The sequence below is a fragment of the Limulus polyphemus genome, unplaced genomic scaffold, assembly GCF_000517525.1.
Source record: "Limulus polyphemus unplaced genomic scaffold, Limulus_polyphemus-2.1.2 Scaffold1097, whole genome shotgun sequence".
Lineage (NCBI taxonomy): Eukaryota > Metazoa > Arthropoda > Merostomata > Xiphosura > Limulidae > Limulus > Limulus polyphemus.
In genome coordinates this window covers 100,276-114,365 of record NW_013666707.1, presented here as the reverse complement: position 1 = coordinate 114,365, position 14,090 = coordinate 100,276, and the positions used below count along the sequence as shown (strand labels likewise).

Genomic DNA, 14,090 nt, shown 5'->3' with positions numbered 1-14,090 from the left:
GAAAATATAGAGTTAACAGTCTGGGATTAGAGATCCTAATAATTTCTAATACGTGGTAAAAAGTCTATGAGCAGTGAACTTTGATCATTCCAAAAAGTATATGAAATGAACAAATGTCTTCATGTAGACTTCCTTTTGACTTGCTACAAAATTCCTAAGTCTTTACATATATTTACTCAACATGCAGCCTTGAATCAATCAGATCACTTAAAACAGTGCCTTTTAAGGTTGAATTCCTGAAAACCATTCATATTTAAGCATTCAGTTATTTACTTCTTGAAGTGTAAAAGGATTCAATCATTTTTTAAAGTGGAACAGTATAATTACCACATTTTCTTATCCATTATAACCTCAATCAAACCTTTGGTAATTCATACCCATATTAAGGGAAAAGACACAGTTTACACATGTGAAAAATTTAAATGTAAAATCATTTTTCCATCCACACTTTACACCAATCCTGCAATAATCATGAACTTTTGAGGCATGAAATGAACCCTCATAGAGAGAAAATTTATTTCACAGAGTTCATTCAATACTTTTACTGGATGTAAAATATATTACAAAGACTTTAAGAATAGTGAAATTCACCCTCGAGGCAAAATCACATTTTATTAACTTCTCAAAGTGCAAACTGGAGTATTCTGGACATAACCGATTTAACTTAATTACTCCTAACTTTAAAAGAATAATTCTAATTTGTTTATTGTTTCATTTTTACAACTTTCTCTTCTTCACTGACTGTTAAACTCAGGATGGAATTAAAGCTACAGACTTGATCTATTCCACAGTAGAGAAGGAGAGAGAGAGAGAAAACTTATCTTAAGCAAATGTAACTAGATATGAAAGTAAAAGAAAAGAGTGTTGATGTAAACAATATAAATAGTACTCTGCAATAAATAAAATTTAGCAGCTAAATAAGTCTAAAAAATCGATGACAGAAAAAAAATTACATGATAATACAAAATTTATAATTATAAAACTGTCCACAATAAAAACCTAGTTAAATATAAAATGAATCAGAATATTATAATCACATACATACATACATACATAAGAATTTGAGAGAATACATTTCATAATAAAAATACTTTTCAACAATTCCTTTTTAAGTTTTGGTTTATGTTTTTAAACTGGCATTGTTTCTTTACATCTGTCATCTAATACACAATTAGCTGATCCTAATTCTTCACTTTTAATGTGTAGAAAAAAAAAAAATCAGTACATTGTGGTACGCTACCTATAGCACTGACCCCTTTTGTTGCATTGAACAAAAGCCCTTAGGTATTCAACATTTATTGTTGAACAGAAAATTACACAATAGTCTATCAGTTCTCTGCCAAACACAGATATCATAAATCTATTTTCAGCATTATAAACCCCCAAACTTACTACTGATCCATTTGGGGGAAGGGGCAACAGTTGTTTTATACAGTGCATGATGTTTTACCAATACATATAGAAGTGTTTACTGTATTTGATTTTGTGCAATGTACACCTGTTATCTGAACACACTTCTTTAGTGACTCATTTCTTTTCTTTACTTCATTGTCTAGTCTGTGTGTAAGATTGATTAGCTCTTTTTCAGGATTTGGTACAAGGAAGAGAAGTGAAACAAAGAATTTAGTAAGTCTCTACATCATTTATGGCTTCTTTCTTTCCTTCAGTGAGTAAAAGAAAGTTCACAATGAATTAGCTTATATTTAGGTGTCTTTTATCCAATTAATTTGTAACTCATTCTTGAATCTATCATTCATAAATGGAATTGACCAGGTTACAAAATTATGCATTTTTTACTCAAAAAATTTATTTTTTCTTTTTCGTATTGCATTTATAAACACAACTGAAATGGAAGCGAGTACAGGTTCAGTGTACTATAAATTTGTGAAGTTGATAAATAAAAGTATCTGTTTGTGAGAATAAACTGTAAACATTGTTAGAAAACTTCTAAAGAAATGCTGAAAATATAAAGGTTTAATTGATTTATTCTATCAATTTCATTCTTATTTGTAAGCTATATGACATGAGTATAAATGGACAGAAAAGTTACACTGAAGTCATAAAGGACAAGGTTCACTTGGAAATCAAATTCTAATACCTTCTTTGTAAAGTCAGTCATTCGTACTATCTAGATGTAATAAGACATAAATCAATAACAGAAGAATTAATCTTCTCAATAAACAGTGCTTCAACAGGTGATTCCAAGTAGATCATACAGGTCAAAGTGGCATGTTTTATGACCTTTTGCTTAGTCATTAAACTGTGACATTTTGCTATGATTTGGCTTCAGTCAAATGGATACAAGTATATTTTCAGTTCAATGTCAGAAATGAACAGAGGTGTTGTAAGTGTGTATTAGTGTCACACAGGATACCTGTCACCTCAGCCTTCTACGGGTAATCTTTCATAACAAGACAACATCTTCTTTTATCTGAGATCTTGATGATAATTCACGGTTTTGCTTACTTGCCAAAAAACACTGCATTCTTCTGGTGAAGTGTCAGACTTTTTCGCAAGATTCATATTTTTGAAGTGATACAGTATGATCTTTAAGATGAATACATGCATGAAGTACAAGTCTAAGTACTCATGATTCGAGCATCTAACCATCCAACAATTATGATTTCAACTTCACTATTTGCCTATTAATGTATGTTAAACAATACAGATCTGCCCAAGTAGTTCAACCTGTTCCAATATATAGTTACTTCTCTTGTACACATAATGTCAACTGAATAACACTTCCAACTTCTAATACTCTACAATCATATTTACACGAGGTAGTACTGATCCTTAAAACTGGAGAAATTTACATGCTGAGGAGACACTGTTAAACACTTCTTATAACCTTCAAGTTGAGCACTAAACAAAAGTATGATGTTGCAATCTCTGAAAGTACACTTTCAATTATATATATAATTAATGCAATATGGATGAAGAAATACATAACAAAGTTTAACACCATAGCTTTATTGGGAATGATTAAAATGTGTGAAAATTGATACACATGCTCTTTGTGAACAGCCTCATACCTTGAATTAAAAACTTTGCAAATTTTTTGCAACATTAATGAGCTATGGGCAATTAATTTTAATTAGTGCCTTTGTTAATGGTAATTATACTCATAACAAAACAATTGGTGAAGATTTTTGAATTTTAAAAAATTCAAGTGTAATATCAACAAGTATGCTAAATTTCATGTTGATATTGGCTTTAATGTTAATAAATTGGTGACTCCAGTGAAAACTGGGTTTTGAGAAAACAGCCATTAAAGTTTTTCTCCACTTAAATATCAGCAAGCTTTTAGTAAATATTTGCATTTACCACATTTATCAGTGTTTCCTCAACATGTAAATTTGCCCAGTTTTTAGGTTCAGAGCTATCTTTACAAGTCACAAGAATAGGTTATTACAATAGTGTGATGGCTGATTAGTCAAAATCCCATCACTTATGATTTTGGAGTGCAATTATTAGCCTCAATCTAAGATTTTATTACATTATGACACATGCTTAACTTTTTCAAAAAGTAACACATTTTTTCTTACCTGTTCCTAAAAAGAAAGGGAGTCAGACCTGGTAGGCAAAGAAAAGTCAAACTAAAAAAGGAAACACATTAATGACTGGTTTAATTCCCACTACATTTCTGCTAACAGCATCATATTTGTAACACAAGTGCAATATTATACTTTTACCTTCAGAAATGACCTTGCTATATTCTTCAGTATTAAAAGCCTCTGATGATTCTCCCGTATTTGTTACTGACTGTTTGAGAAATGGACCTGAAGACTGGGTATGATGCTCTGAAGATGACTGAGGATGAAATTTCGAGGATGATGAAGAGGAGAGAGAAGGTGTACTGACTACAGTGTGAGCCTAAAGCATGATAAGAAAATAGAATGTTATTATATACCCTTAGATTAACTTTTTTTATATCAGATTTTTAAAATTCCAAGGCACATTTACGGGCATCTTAAGTAATGAGATCACTTCTAAGTTATTTGGAGAACTGGAAGAAATCATCATATTAAAATCTTTTAACAAGGCTAATGACACAAGAGAGGTGTTAGGCTGTCTGAAGAAGAGGGGAATTTGAGCAACCAAGGGATATACAACATTTGACCTGAACCTGATCTTCGTAAAAACGCAAAAATGGCATCTTTCAACTACTATCCTTATTCCATCAAATACATTTAATAAACTGTGACAAAGAACCTCAAACATTCTTCAATTATCAGTCATATCACAAATGTAGAAACTTAATAATCAGACACCAATAAATGGAGAGGCATATATACGTGCCAACAATAAGAAAGAAAACAAAAATACAAGTACCAATATCAACACAAAAAAGATGGATTTGTTGTGAGAAGAAGAATCCACTATACACTTTAAATAAAAGTCCAGAGATACTCCTTTTGGGTGTAGTGTTTATCTATTTATTTTTTTAACTATTACAATGTTTTTGACCACTCGTGTGGCCATCATCAGGTAGCTGTCATCTAAATAAAAGAAATATTAATTAATCATAAACTAAAACTTAATTTCAATCAAAACACAGGGGTCACCCAATATGTTTTCTAAATTGGAACAAAATGCTCGTGCAGTATTTTACACAATATGTGACAGTTACCTGATGATGGCTATATGAGTGGTAAAATGTTGAAATAAAGTTAAACACAAAATACAAATAAACAATCCACTCAAAAGCTGTATCTCTGGACTTTTATTTAAAGAAGATGGATGTCAATAATTAAAACAGAACATAAATGTTTCAACACTTAGGTGTTTGCACTAAGAACTAAATGAAAGTAGAGTATATAATAATGTCCACCCCACTACATCTATGTGTACACCAAGTGCTGACGAGTCCTTTCCTGATAACAGGGTTCTTTAGGGTAAATAGAATACGACAAATGTAATAGTAATTGAGACAACTCATATTAATAAATTGATATAATAACTGTTACAGTATTAACTTGGTGAAATGTAATTTCTATCAATTATGTCATTAAACATGAGAGTTAAGGTATGGATTTATTCTAATACTATGTTCTTTATTTTAACAACATAGCTATTAGTAATTATACCTTAGCATTTTAAATTCTTTTTTTGTTAATGTGACTTTTTTTTATGAAAAATTTAATGGAGGTGATATTTACATCAATCGTGTATGACATTTGAGTGTGTGTGGGGAGAAAGAGTTGAAGAGGAAGTAATGGTGTGTGTGCACAATGCTAAGGAATGGAGGTGATGACGAAAAACTTGTACGATGCGGCAGAAACCATGTGATGCCAATGTTAATCCAAAGACAAAATCCCTGAACTGCAGTACCTGACCCTTGTGCACAAAAAACACTGATAGTGATGGTACGCCACCACTATGGCACTGTGCAAATAGGAGCTGACTAAAACAAACTTGGACATCCAGAGTCCCAGTAAGAAATCCCAACTCAGATTGAGAAATGAGTAGCTTGTGAACCTTGGAGAATTTAGGCATTGATACAAATGAGAAAGAATCAATGACTGGACACCAATCTCCTGTCTTCTTAGGCCCAACAACCGAAGGGAATAAAACCCCGGACGAAATAGCACTACTCTCTCTCACTACCCCCAGACCAACCAAACTATGATAGCCCACAAACTAAATTCCAAATCCTGAGGATCTGCAGGAGATGGAAACCCTAGAAGTTGGGTGGATAATGGTGGTGAAGATGTGAACTGAATGACTAATTCTGACTCAAGGACCTGTAGTGCCCATGGTTGAGGTTACCACACGTTCAGAAATTCTTGGAGCTCAGCCCCACAAACCCAGAAGGCATACAATAATCATCCACACCACTGGCAGCATTCAGACAGAGCAGTGGAGGCTTCAGATATGGACAGAATCTATTCTGGGTACCATTGTATTGAAGGGCTGATGTCTGGGGTCGGGACCCTCACATAAGGGCAGAATTATGACCCCATGTCGTAGCTGATGAAAGTCGAGATGCCACTGACAACAGGGATGAATGTAGAATCTGGCAATTGAACCAATGTGCATGCTAACAATGGTTTCAGCTTGTCATCAATGAGGTAGGTGATCCTGAGAGTCTTCCAACAAAGTTTAGTGTTATGAAAACAAAACATTGGACATAAGAGTTGTAAGTCCATAGACTTACTGCTGTCCCACCAGAGGACATTGATCTATTCAGGTTAACTACAAACACCACCTTAGAACCTCTAATTCCGAGGAGCAGATGTATTACTTGAGAGTTGGTGTATGCTTCCACCTGGAAGTGGTAGGCTAAATCGCATAGTTCCAACAACCATGGTGGATAAGGCATAACTGTCCCTTCACATAACTCAGAACTAAACCTCCCTATATTAACCAAAATGTTCATGAATGGAGAGAAAACTAAATATTTCCTCCCAGACCTTTCAGCCATCAACTGAGGTGCAGACTCAAAAGCAACTGGGCAAAGACCCAAAACATCAAGCTCTCAATGAACCAACTGAAGAAAACAAATCAGAGGCAGCTTATCCCAAAGTGGCCTCTTTTTTATATATCATTTAAAACTATGTTTATTACTATTGTATGGAACAACATTTAGTCTGGTAATTGTTTTGTTAGAGCAAAGCAATGTTGGCCTATCTGCTATGTCCACCATAGGGAATTGAACTACGGATTTCAGCTTTGTAAGTCCATAAACTTACCACTGTCCCACAGGAGAACTAAGAAGCTAACAGACTAAAAGAAGGTGTAGGAAATAGTGAATCTAAATTCTCTCCAGAATGTTGAAGGATTGCCCTCAATTACAGCTTCAGAACCCCCCTGGAGGAACACCACCAAACCAAATATATGTCTCCATCTCACTATGAATAAGTTCATTAACAGTCTCAACCAAGAGTGACACCCCTCAGGAATTCATACTGTAAATCGGCTTGCCAATTTAAATTTTGTTTTTTCTTTTTTACAAAAATTAACTATGTAACACAGAGAATGCTCAAAGTATCCCTGAACAATTGTACCACTGGCAAACCCGCTAGTGATGCTTTGTCGAGAAAAAGTGATAACATTATCTGAATGAGGTGTATATATACAGTACCAGGATAGAGGGCGCACTGACATAGGTGGAGAGTGTCACAAGACAAATATTGCCAAAGGGCAATTAAGTGGGGTATAAAAGACTGGATCAAGCAAGAAACAATCAAACCAATGCTTAGATGGGCAAAGGAAGAAACCCTGGCAGTCAAGTAATAGATGTAGTGTGAGAGTGTGTAAGTATGTTTTAGAATAAACATGCTTTTGCAGGATGTAGCATGTTACAGACAGGCAATTAGTGGACTGTATTAATTAATCATCATGTTCATTACTTGATTATATTCAACTAATTTATTATTCTCAGATGACTCTCTGATAGCTGGGATAATGAGAAACACTAATTTCAAGTAGTTGATAATTTTTGTAAGTTGTGACACTAATCAAATATACTGATCAACCTTAAATTAATGAAATATAGTATTGAAATATTTTGATTACTTGGATAATTGGAATAATTAAAAAGGTAATAATCAGAAACACTAATATTCATTAGTTGGCTATTTTCATGATGCGATAACCTTAACTTTACCAATGGATTTTTCAATCTCATTTACAACAGAGCTTTAATCACTCACCTATGAGAATCTATTACATTGATTAATGTAATGTAAAATAACGATTAATCAAAATTATTATTATTAAATCAACAGTTCCATTAAACATTAACAACTGATGTTGAATATTAACTGATCTTAAGACAAGAAATTCACACCATCATATTTGGTTTAAGTAATAAAAAAATAAGAATAAATTAAAATAATTATTCTGATATAATGAATTACAAACTATGTGACATTGTTGTAAAGCTGCAATGCTGGGGAAATTACCATATTTTACAGCATATAACATGCACCCATATTTTAGCAAAGAATATTTATGGAAAAAAAAACATTTAAGTGTATCAACGCATTTGATGTTTACTCCAAATAACATAAAATCTGCATATCAAGAAAAACTTAATTTCAATGAAATTATCATACATACAATGTATTAAATGAAGTTTGCATAACAAGAAAAAACTTTTTCAGTCAAACAACAAGGTAAAGAGCAAAATACACTATTGTTCTGTAAAAAAAAGAAAAAAAAAAGGTTTAATTATCTAAATATCCAGCAAAATCTTCATCATTACTGCTTATGGTTAGTGAATTTTCCTATCTTCAGTTCCATCTAGTGCATTATAATGCCACACTTTTTGAAAGCCTTCACAGTTATTTCTGTTTTTACAGCATCCCATGAACTGCTCAGCTATAGTGACATTAATTATCTTGGATTATTATTATTATTATCTGTTATAAATCCATTTATATTTTTAGCAATTTTTTTTCATTAATTAAAAGCCCAGTCATATATTTTTGTATAGATAAATTTTTATATTTTAAAATACAGTTGTTTGGGAAAAAGACTTGGTAGAATTTAGCTTATGGGAGCAAACATGAGAGATGCATTTTCTTTCATTTCACATATTAGACAGGATGATTTTTAGATGCTTTTTTAGGAACAAAAGTGCGTCTTATATGCGGTAAAATATGGTATGTATTAATGAATTAATCGGAAGTAATAAGGAGAAATCATAGTGAAATATTTTGGTTACTTGGACAGATGAAAGATTATTACTGTTAATCTAACACACTAATATTGATTAGTTGGTTATTTTCATCACATTGGTTGATTTGATTGTAATAACTCTACATCTTGAGCAGGAAAAGTGGACATCACTTGATGTAAAACATAAGTTTAGTGCAACAAATACTACATTACTATAAAAAGGGGATTATGCCTAAAACCATTCCAAATTTGTATTTATACAAAATGAACAAAATCCATAAACTCTAATCTGTTTTTAACTTCAATTGTTTTAAATGGTTTTAGCTTGAAGGTATAAACCAAAGTATGCAATTATACTAAGAATAAATGTAAAATAACTAGCACAATACCATCTGCTACAAATGAGGAAAAAAACTGAGGATCATTAAAAACTACATTTTTTTTTCTTATCAGACTGACCAGCATTTATCTAAAATTACTAAAGTTCCAAACTGGAGAGCGAAAACCCATTTTTTACTGGTACATGATACTAGAAAAATTACATCCTGTGGTTACTTCACACAACAACAGTATCATTTCAAAATACATACCTGAGATTCTAAATCACTCGATTTTAGCTGTTCTGCATACTCTGGTGGTTCTATGTCGAAGTTTCCATCGTTAAGAGCAGAGTGGGTTTCTTCTACACTCGTTGCTTCTGGACTACTCTGAAGTTGTTGAATGATATTTGGGTACACAAATGTTGAACTGGAAGAAGGTATCAAATTCTTCACTTTAAGAGGTAAATGAGACTCTGAATCAACAGCATTGGTTGCTGGCCGACGCTGTGGTCGAACCTTTTTTCGTCGATTTACAGGGGTGGAAACTTGTTTTTGTGCTTCCTGATGAGGTTTAGAAAACTGTACAGAGTCTTTAACTTGTTGTTCTTCTACAGCAGATATTTCACTAGCACTTGAAGGTTGTTCACCGTTTACACTTACATCTGCTAACCCTTTCACTTTTAAAGCTTCAGCAGTTTTCAGTAAAGGCGACAGCTGGTTTTCAGAGATATTAACTTCCCCGTGGTAGATAAAGTCCACAACTGCTTTCAGCTCTGCATATTTCATATCTTTCATGATGACAATTGGATGTTGGCATGGATTGTTCACAAATAAACTCTGGAAAAAAGGACTACTGGCAGACAGCACCAACTTATGAGCTTTTAAACTATGCCCTTCACAAGCCAAAGTGACATCCACGAGGGCTTCATTAGTTAACAGTTGTTCGAACACTGACAGCAAGTTTGACTGATGCCCTTTCCATTTTAGACAGAACTGCTGAGTCCCCATTTCAATTCCTATACTGAGGAAAAAAGCAAATATTGTACATAAAAAAAACAAAAAACACAGCACTTAAATATTTTGTTTTGTTATATAAAACTGTTATGTATTACGTTTTTGTCACAATAAATCTACAATCTGTAATAATGTTTGTTTCTACTAGAAACAATACAAGTCATTATAACAATCTTAAAAACATACATAGTACCAGGGTCTTCTACAAGCACCAATATTTGAAGAAATATTGTTACCTATCATAACGGTTCTGCAACCACCATACAATACAAATTTCTCAGAATAACAAGGGGCCATTTGACTCATCTATCTCAGTTTTCAGCTACAATTCTAATCCAAACCATATACCTGTTTTTGTACACCCAATACAACTTCCAAAATATTCGCCCAATCTTTTCTTAGGTTCCTTCAATGTTGGAACTTCTACCATACCTGAAGGCACACTAAATTTCATAAGCAGTCTACATATAAGTAAGGTAATTCTATCTAAACATGAATTGTTCCAGAGTTTTCCACATATTAAACTTATGTCCTTTAGTCTCCCAGTTTTTCAATTTTTTACAAAAATCATTTGAATTTTATTCCAAACCTATAACAAGGCAGAACTGACATATTAAATAATGTCAATGGCACCCTTAAGTAAATTCTTATACAAATAAGCACCAAGTAACCAGACACATGATCTGATAATGTAAATCCTCTACTGGAATCTATATCCACAAATATTCCTTTCAAAATACAATCAGCCCAATAAAAGGATCAGAATACTCTGATGTCAAAATTGCACTATTGAATTAAAAAACAATTACAGAATATAAACTTGTTTTTGTTCTACTACATATTTCTTTTTTAATACTGTAAAATTGAAAGTTATTCAATGAAAAAATGCTTCATTCATTTAATTTTATGGATAACATTTTTAAATCACAAAATTTGGTTTTGGGTTGATCCGGGTATGCTCCAAAAGAGATAAAATTAATTTTTGTGAATGTCCTCAATTTTTTCTGAGCATAATATGATACTTATAACACACTAAGAGGTAAATCAAAATAGCTTTGAAGAAATTAACACCAATTAAAACTGGTGAATCAATGAGAGCTTCTTGGATGATATGGCCAACTTCTTTATTTGAGCTTATACCAGTTCATCAACATTGCTTGATGGTGAATCATATGGTGCAAAGTGTCTTCCCAGAGGAGTGTTCTTACTTATATGGCACAGCTCCCTTATCAAGGGAGGGTACAAATGGGGGCTAAATGAGCCCAGATGGTCACCCAGCTGTGATGAGGTCTTGGAGTAGGTGTTTAGGTTTGCTGAATCCAAATCTGGCATCAAATGTTATGTTCCTGGCCCCCCATATAATCCTGGAGGCACCATGTTAGAAAGTGTTTCACACACACACCCCACTCACAAGCTAGTGGGGAAAAAACTATCACACTATGATAACTTCAGGGATGGAAGGGTTATCTTACAGAGAGATAGGTTAAGATCCCTTAGCTATTTTTCTTTTTGAGGAAAAAAAAAAAGAGGTAACAGATAATCATATTGAGTTTAGAAGATTATCCACGAAATTGATAGGATAGAGGATTTAGATTTCTTTATGCTCTATTCTTAAGACAACAGGATAGGAGGGCATACACTTATGATATGAATAAATAAATAAATAAACAGAATAAACTAATTAAAACTGTTTTATTTTATTAATTGGGTGACTAACTTATGAAAGGAGTTGCCAGTAGCAGTGGTGGAGTTTAAAAAGGGGAAATCAATAATTTCCTGAAAAATAAAAGATGGTTTAAATGTTTACTTTTCTGTAGAGAGTTCCTACGAGGACAGCCTTGACAGACCAGATGGTCCCTTGTTGTATGTACGTTATGTTTATTTTTTTCTTTTATGAACATGAATCATAGAAGAAAAAAAAACAGCATTAACAGACATACGGTGTTCTGCTCTTGGGAGTTAACGTGTCAGTTTAAGATGCCAAAAACATTGATTATCTGTAATTAAGTTTGAAATGAACCCTAACTTGCAATATGTATAAGCCTAAGCTAAGGAAATGTATGCTCATTCAACTATGAATGACTATTTTTAGCCACTGGTATAAAACTCAACCCTTAGGTTGAATTATTTTTATCTCCATATAATCAGGTACATCCAAAACCAAAACTACTGTCAATTATTGAAGTTTACATAAAAATTTTGGATTATTCTTTATTGGGTCTAACTAAAAAAACAATTATAAGTTTAATGTTAGGTATAATTTGAGCATAAATGTCACAGCCAATGTTTCTCACATTTATATAATCAATCTACAGTAACACTGGGGATGAATGCTAAGGCACAGAACAGTAACAATCAAGTTTCCCAGGCATTCCATATTTACATACCATAACACAAAACTTACTTATAATCCTCTATAGATCTACTTGAAATGTTTTTTTTTACCTTATCAACCAGGTTTAGGGTATCTTTTTATTAATTTCTATTCTTAAAGTACATTTAAAATACTATCCTACCCTGTTACTGTTCTCATTAACCTAAACCATGGCAGGCCTGGCATGGCCTAATGATCAGAGCACTCAACTTACAATCTGCAGGTCACAGGTTCAAATCCCCAACACTGAACATGCTCACCCTTTAGAGTTTCTGTTAGGGCCCACCACCCAAGTGTAAAAATTCTTGACTCATACAAAATTTCCAAGCAGCCAACCCTAAAACTAGATGGGATTAAGATTAAATGAAGAATACTAGCCTAGTAAATACCATCAAATATGCTTCAGTCAGAAGAATTACATTAACTGTCCATATAAATACAAAAGAATGATAGTGTGAGTTTTTCCTCTGATATCAGAAATGTAATTTCAAGTCCTACAAACAGAATATCAAATATCTAGGTGATATAATAGTGTCATTCTTAGTATTAGTAAAAACATGACGTCAGTCACATACGAATGAAACGTCTATATTAATATTATAAAATATTAATTTATGAAGTTCTCATGTTAAACCATAGAAATTACATTAGCCTTAAACAATTTTGTTACTGCAGTTAAAAAACAATTTAAGTAACTTAGTCTTAGTACTACTACTACTAACAATAGTAACATTACTATACTAAAGCTAACCTATGGCAGTGCTCCTAATACTATAGTATAGCCTATAGTTATTCTGTAACACTAACAGTTACTAATGCTTATTAGTAATAGTGAAAACCTCAAACACAAACAGTTTATTTAAGTAAAATATTTTGTTTTTCATATGTAACCCAAAGTTCTACAACAACTAATTACATTAAACACTTTCGCATGTATATAACGTTAGGCCTAATTTAAGGTCAAGGATTCTAACATTCACAATATGTAGACTATGCTTATATAATGCAATTAGCATAGCTAACCCTAACTTGCTTTATGTTCCACTTCGACCGTGAACGTTAGTCGTCTTAAAAATTCATTACAGTTACATAAAACATCAATATTCTTATCCCACTCAGATGATCAAGAATTACTTACATACAATGTATAATACAGAATCCTACAAACCATGAATAAAGACACTTTTACTTAATTTAACTTGAAAAATCGGTCACACAAGCACCTACTATCCGTATTAATGCGTTTGGAGGGCGTCGGCTGGCGTTCAGATAGAACATTGACCCTAACAGTTCTACTCAAGAGATTTGTTATTTAAATACCGGTAAAGTCTTTTCAATTAAGGCCTAGATACGAGATGCTTAATATTTTTAAGAGTATTTGATGATCTATACACAAAACCAAAGAAGACAATCAATGTGAGAAACCAGAGCTTTAACTTAAGTTTAATAGTTTAAAACATGGTTACCACATGGTTCATACTAGTATGAACAACGATCATCAAAGAACATTTGAAACAAAATACTTTGTAAGGTTCTAAATTATTTTTAGACCAATTTAAAACGTCACTTTCACCAAATAAAAATTATAACCCTGTCTTCCCAGGGTTATCATTAACAGATTAAGTAGTTTTAAGATAAAAGCTTCGCTAGCCTTCGAATGTGTTTGATTTTTATTGCTGTTCATATTACTGCTTTTCTTAATGTTTATCTCTCAAATATAGATAACCTACTAAATTGTGTGACTTTAAGTAAAGGAA

The 14,090-nt window shown here is 32.7% G+C and overlaps 1 protein-coding gene across 3 annotated transcripts in view; it reads right to left on the bottom strand.

The window, feature by feature from the left end:
• Window positions 1-13,588, bottom strand: part of LOC106462110 (protein tramtrack, beta isoform-like) — a 45,304-nt gene extending 31,716 nt beyond the window's left edge. Inside the window, exons 1-4 of one of the 3 annotated variants that reach the window (XM_022389251.1) lie at window positions 13,472-13,588; window positions 12,476-12,670; window positions 9,216-9,966; window positions 3,693-3,873 (exon numbers count right to left, since the gene is read on the bottom strand). In XM_022389251.1, the coding sequence (XP_022244959.1) occupies window positions 3,693-3,873; window positions 9,216-9,966; window positions 12,476-12,519 (976 nt within the window). In that variant the 5' untranslated portion in view covers window positions 12,520-12,670; window positions 13,472-13,588. Of the gene's footprint in view, window positions 1-3,692; window positions 3,874-9,215; window positions 9,967-12,475; window positions 12,671-13,471 lie in introns of those variants that run through there. The other 2 variants (XM_013921995.2, XM_022389252.1) reach the window with 2 other exon arrangements.
• Window positions 13,589-14,090: the final 502 nt, after the last annotated feature.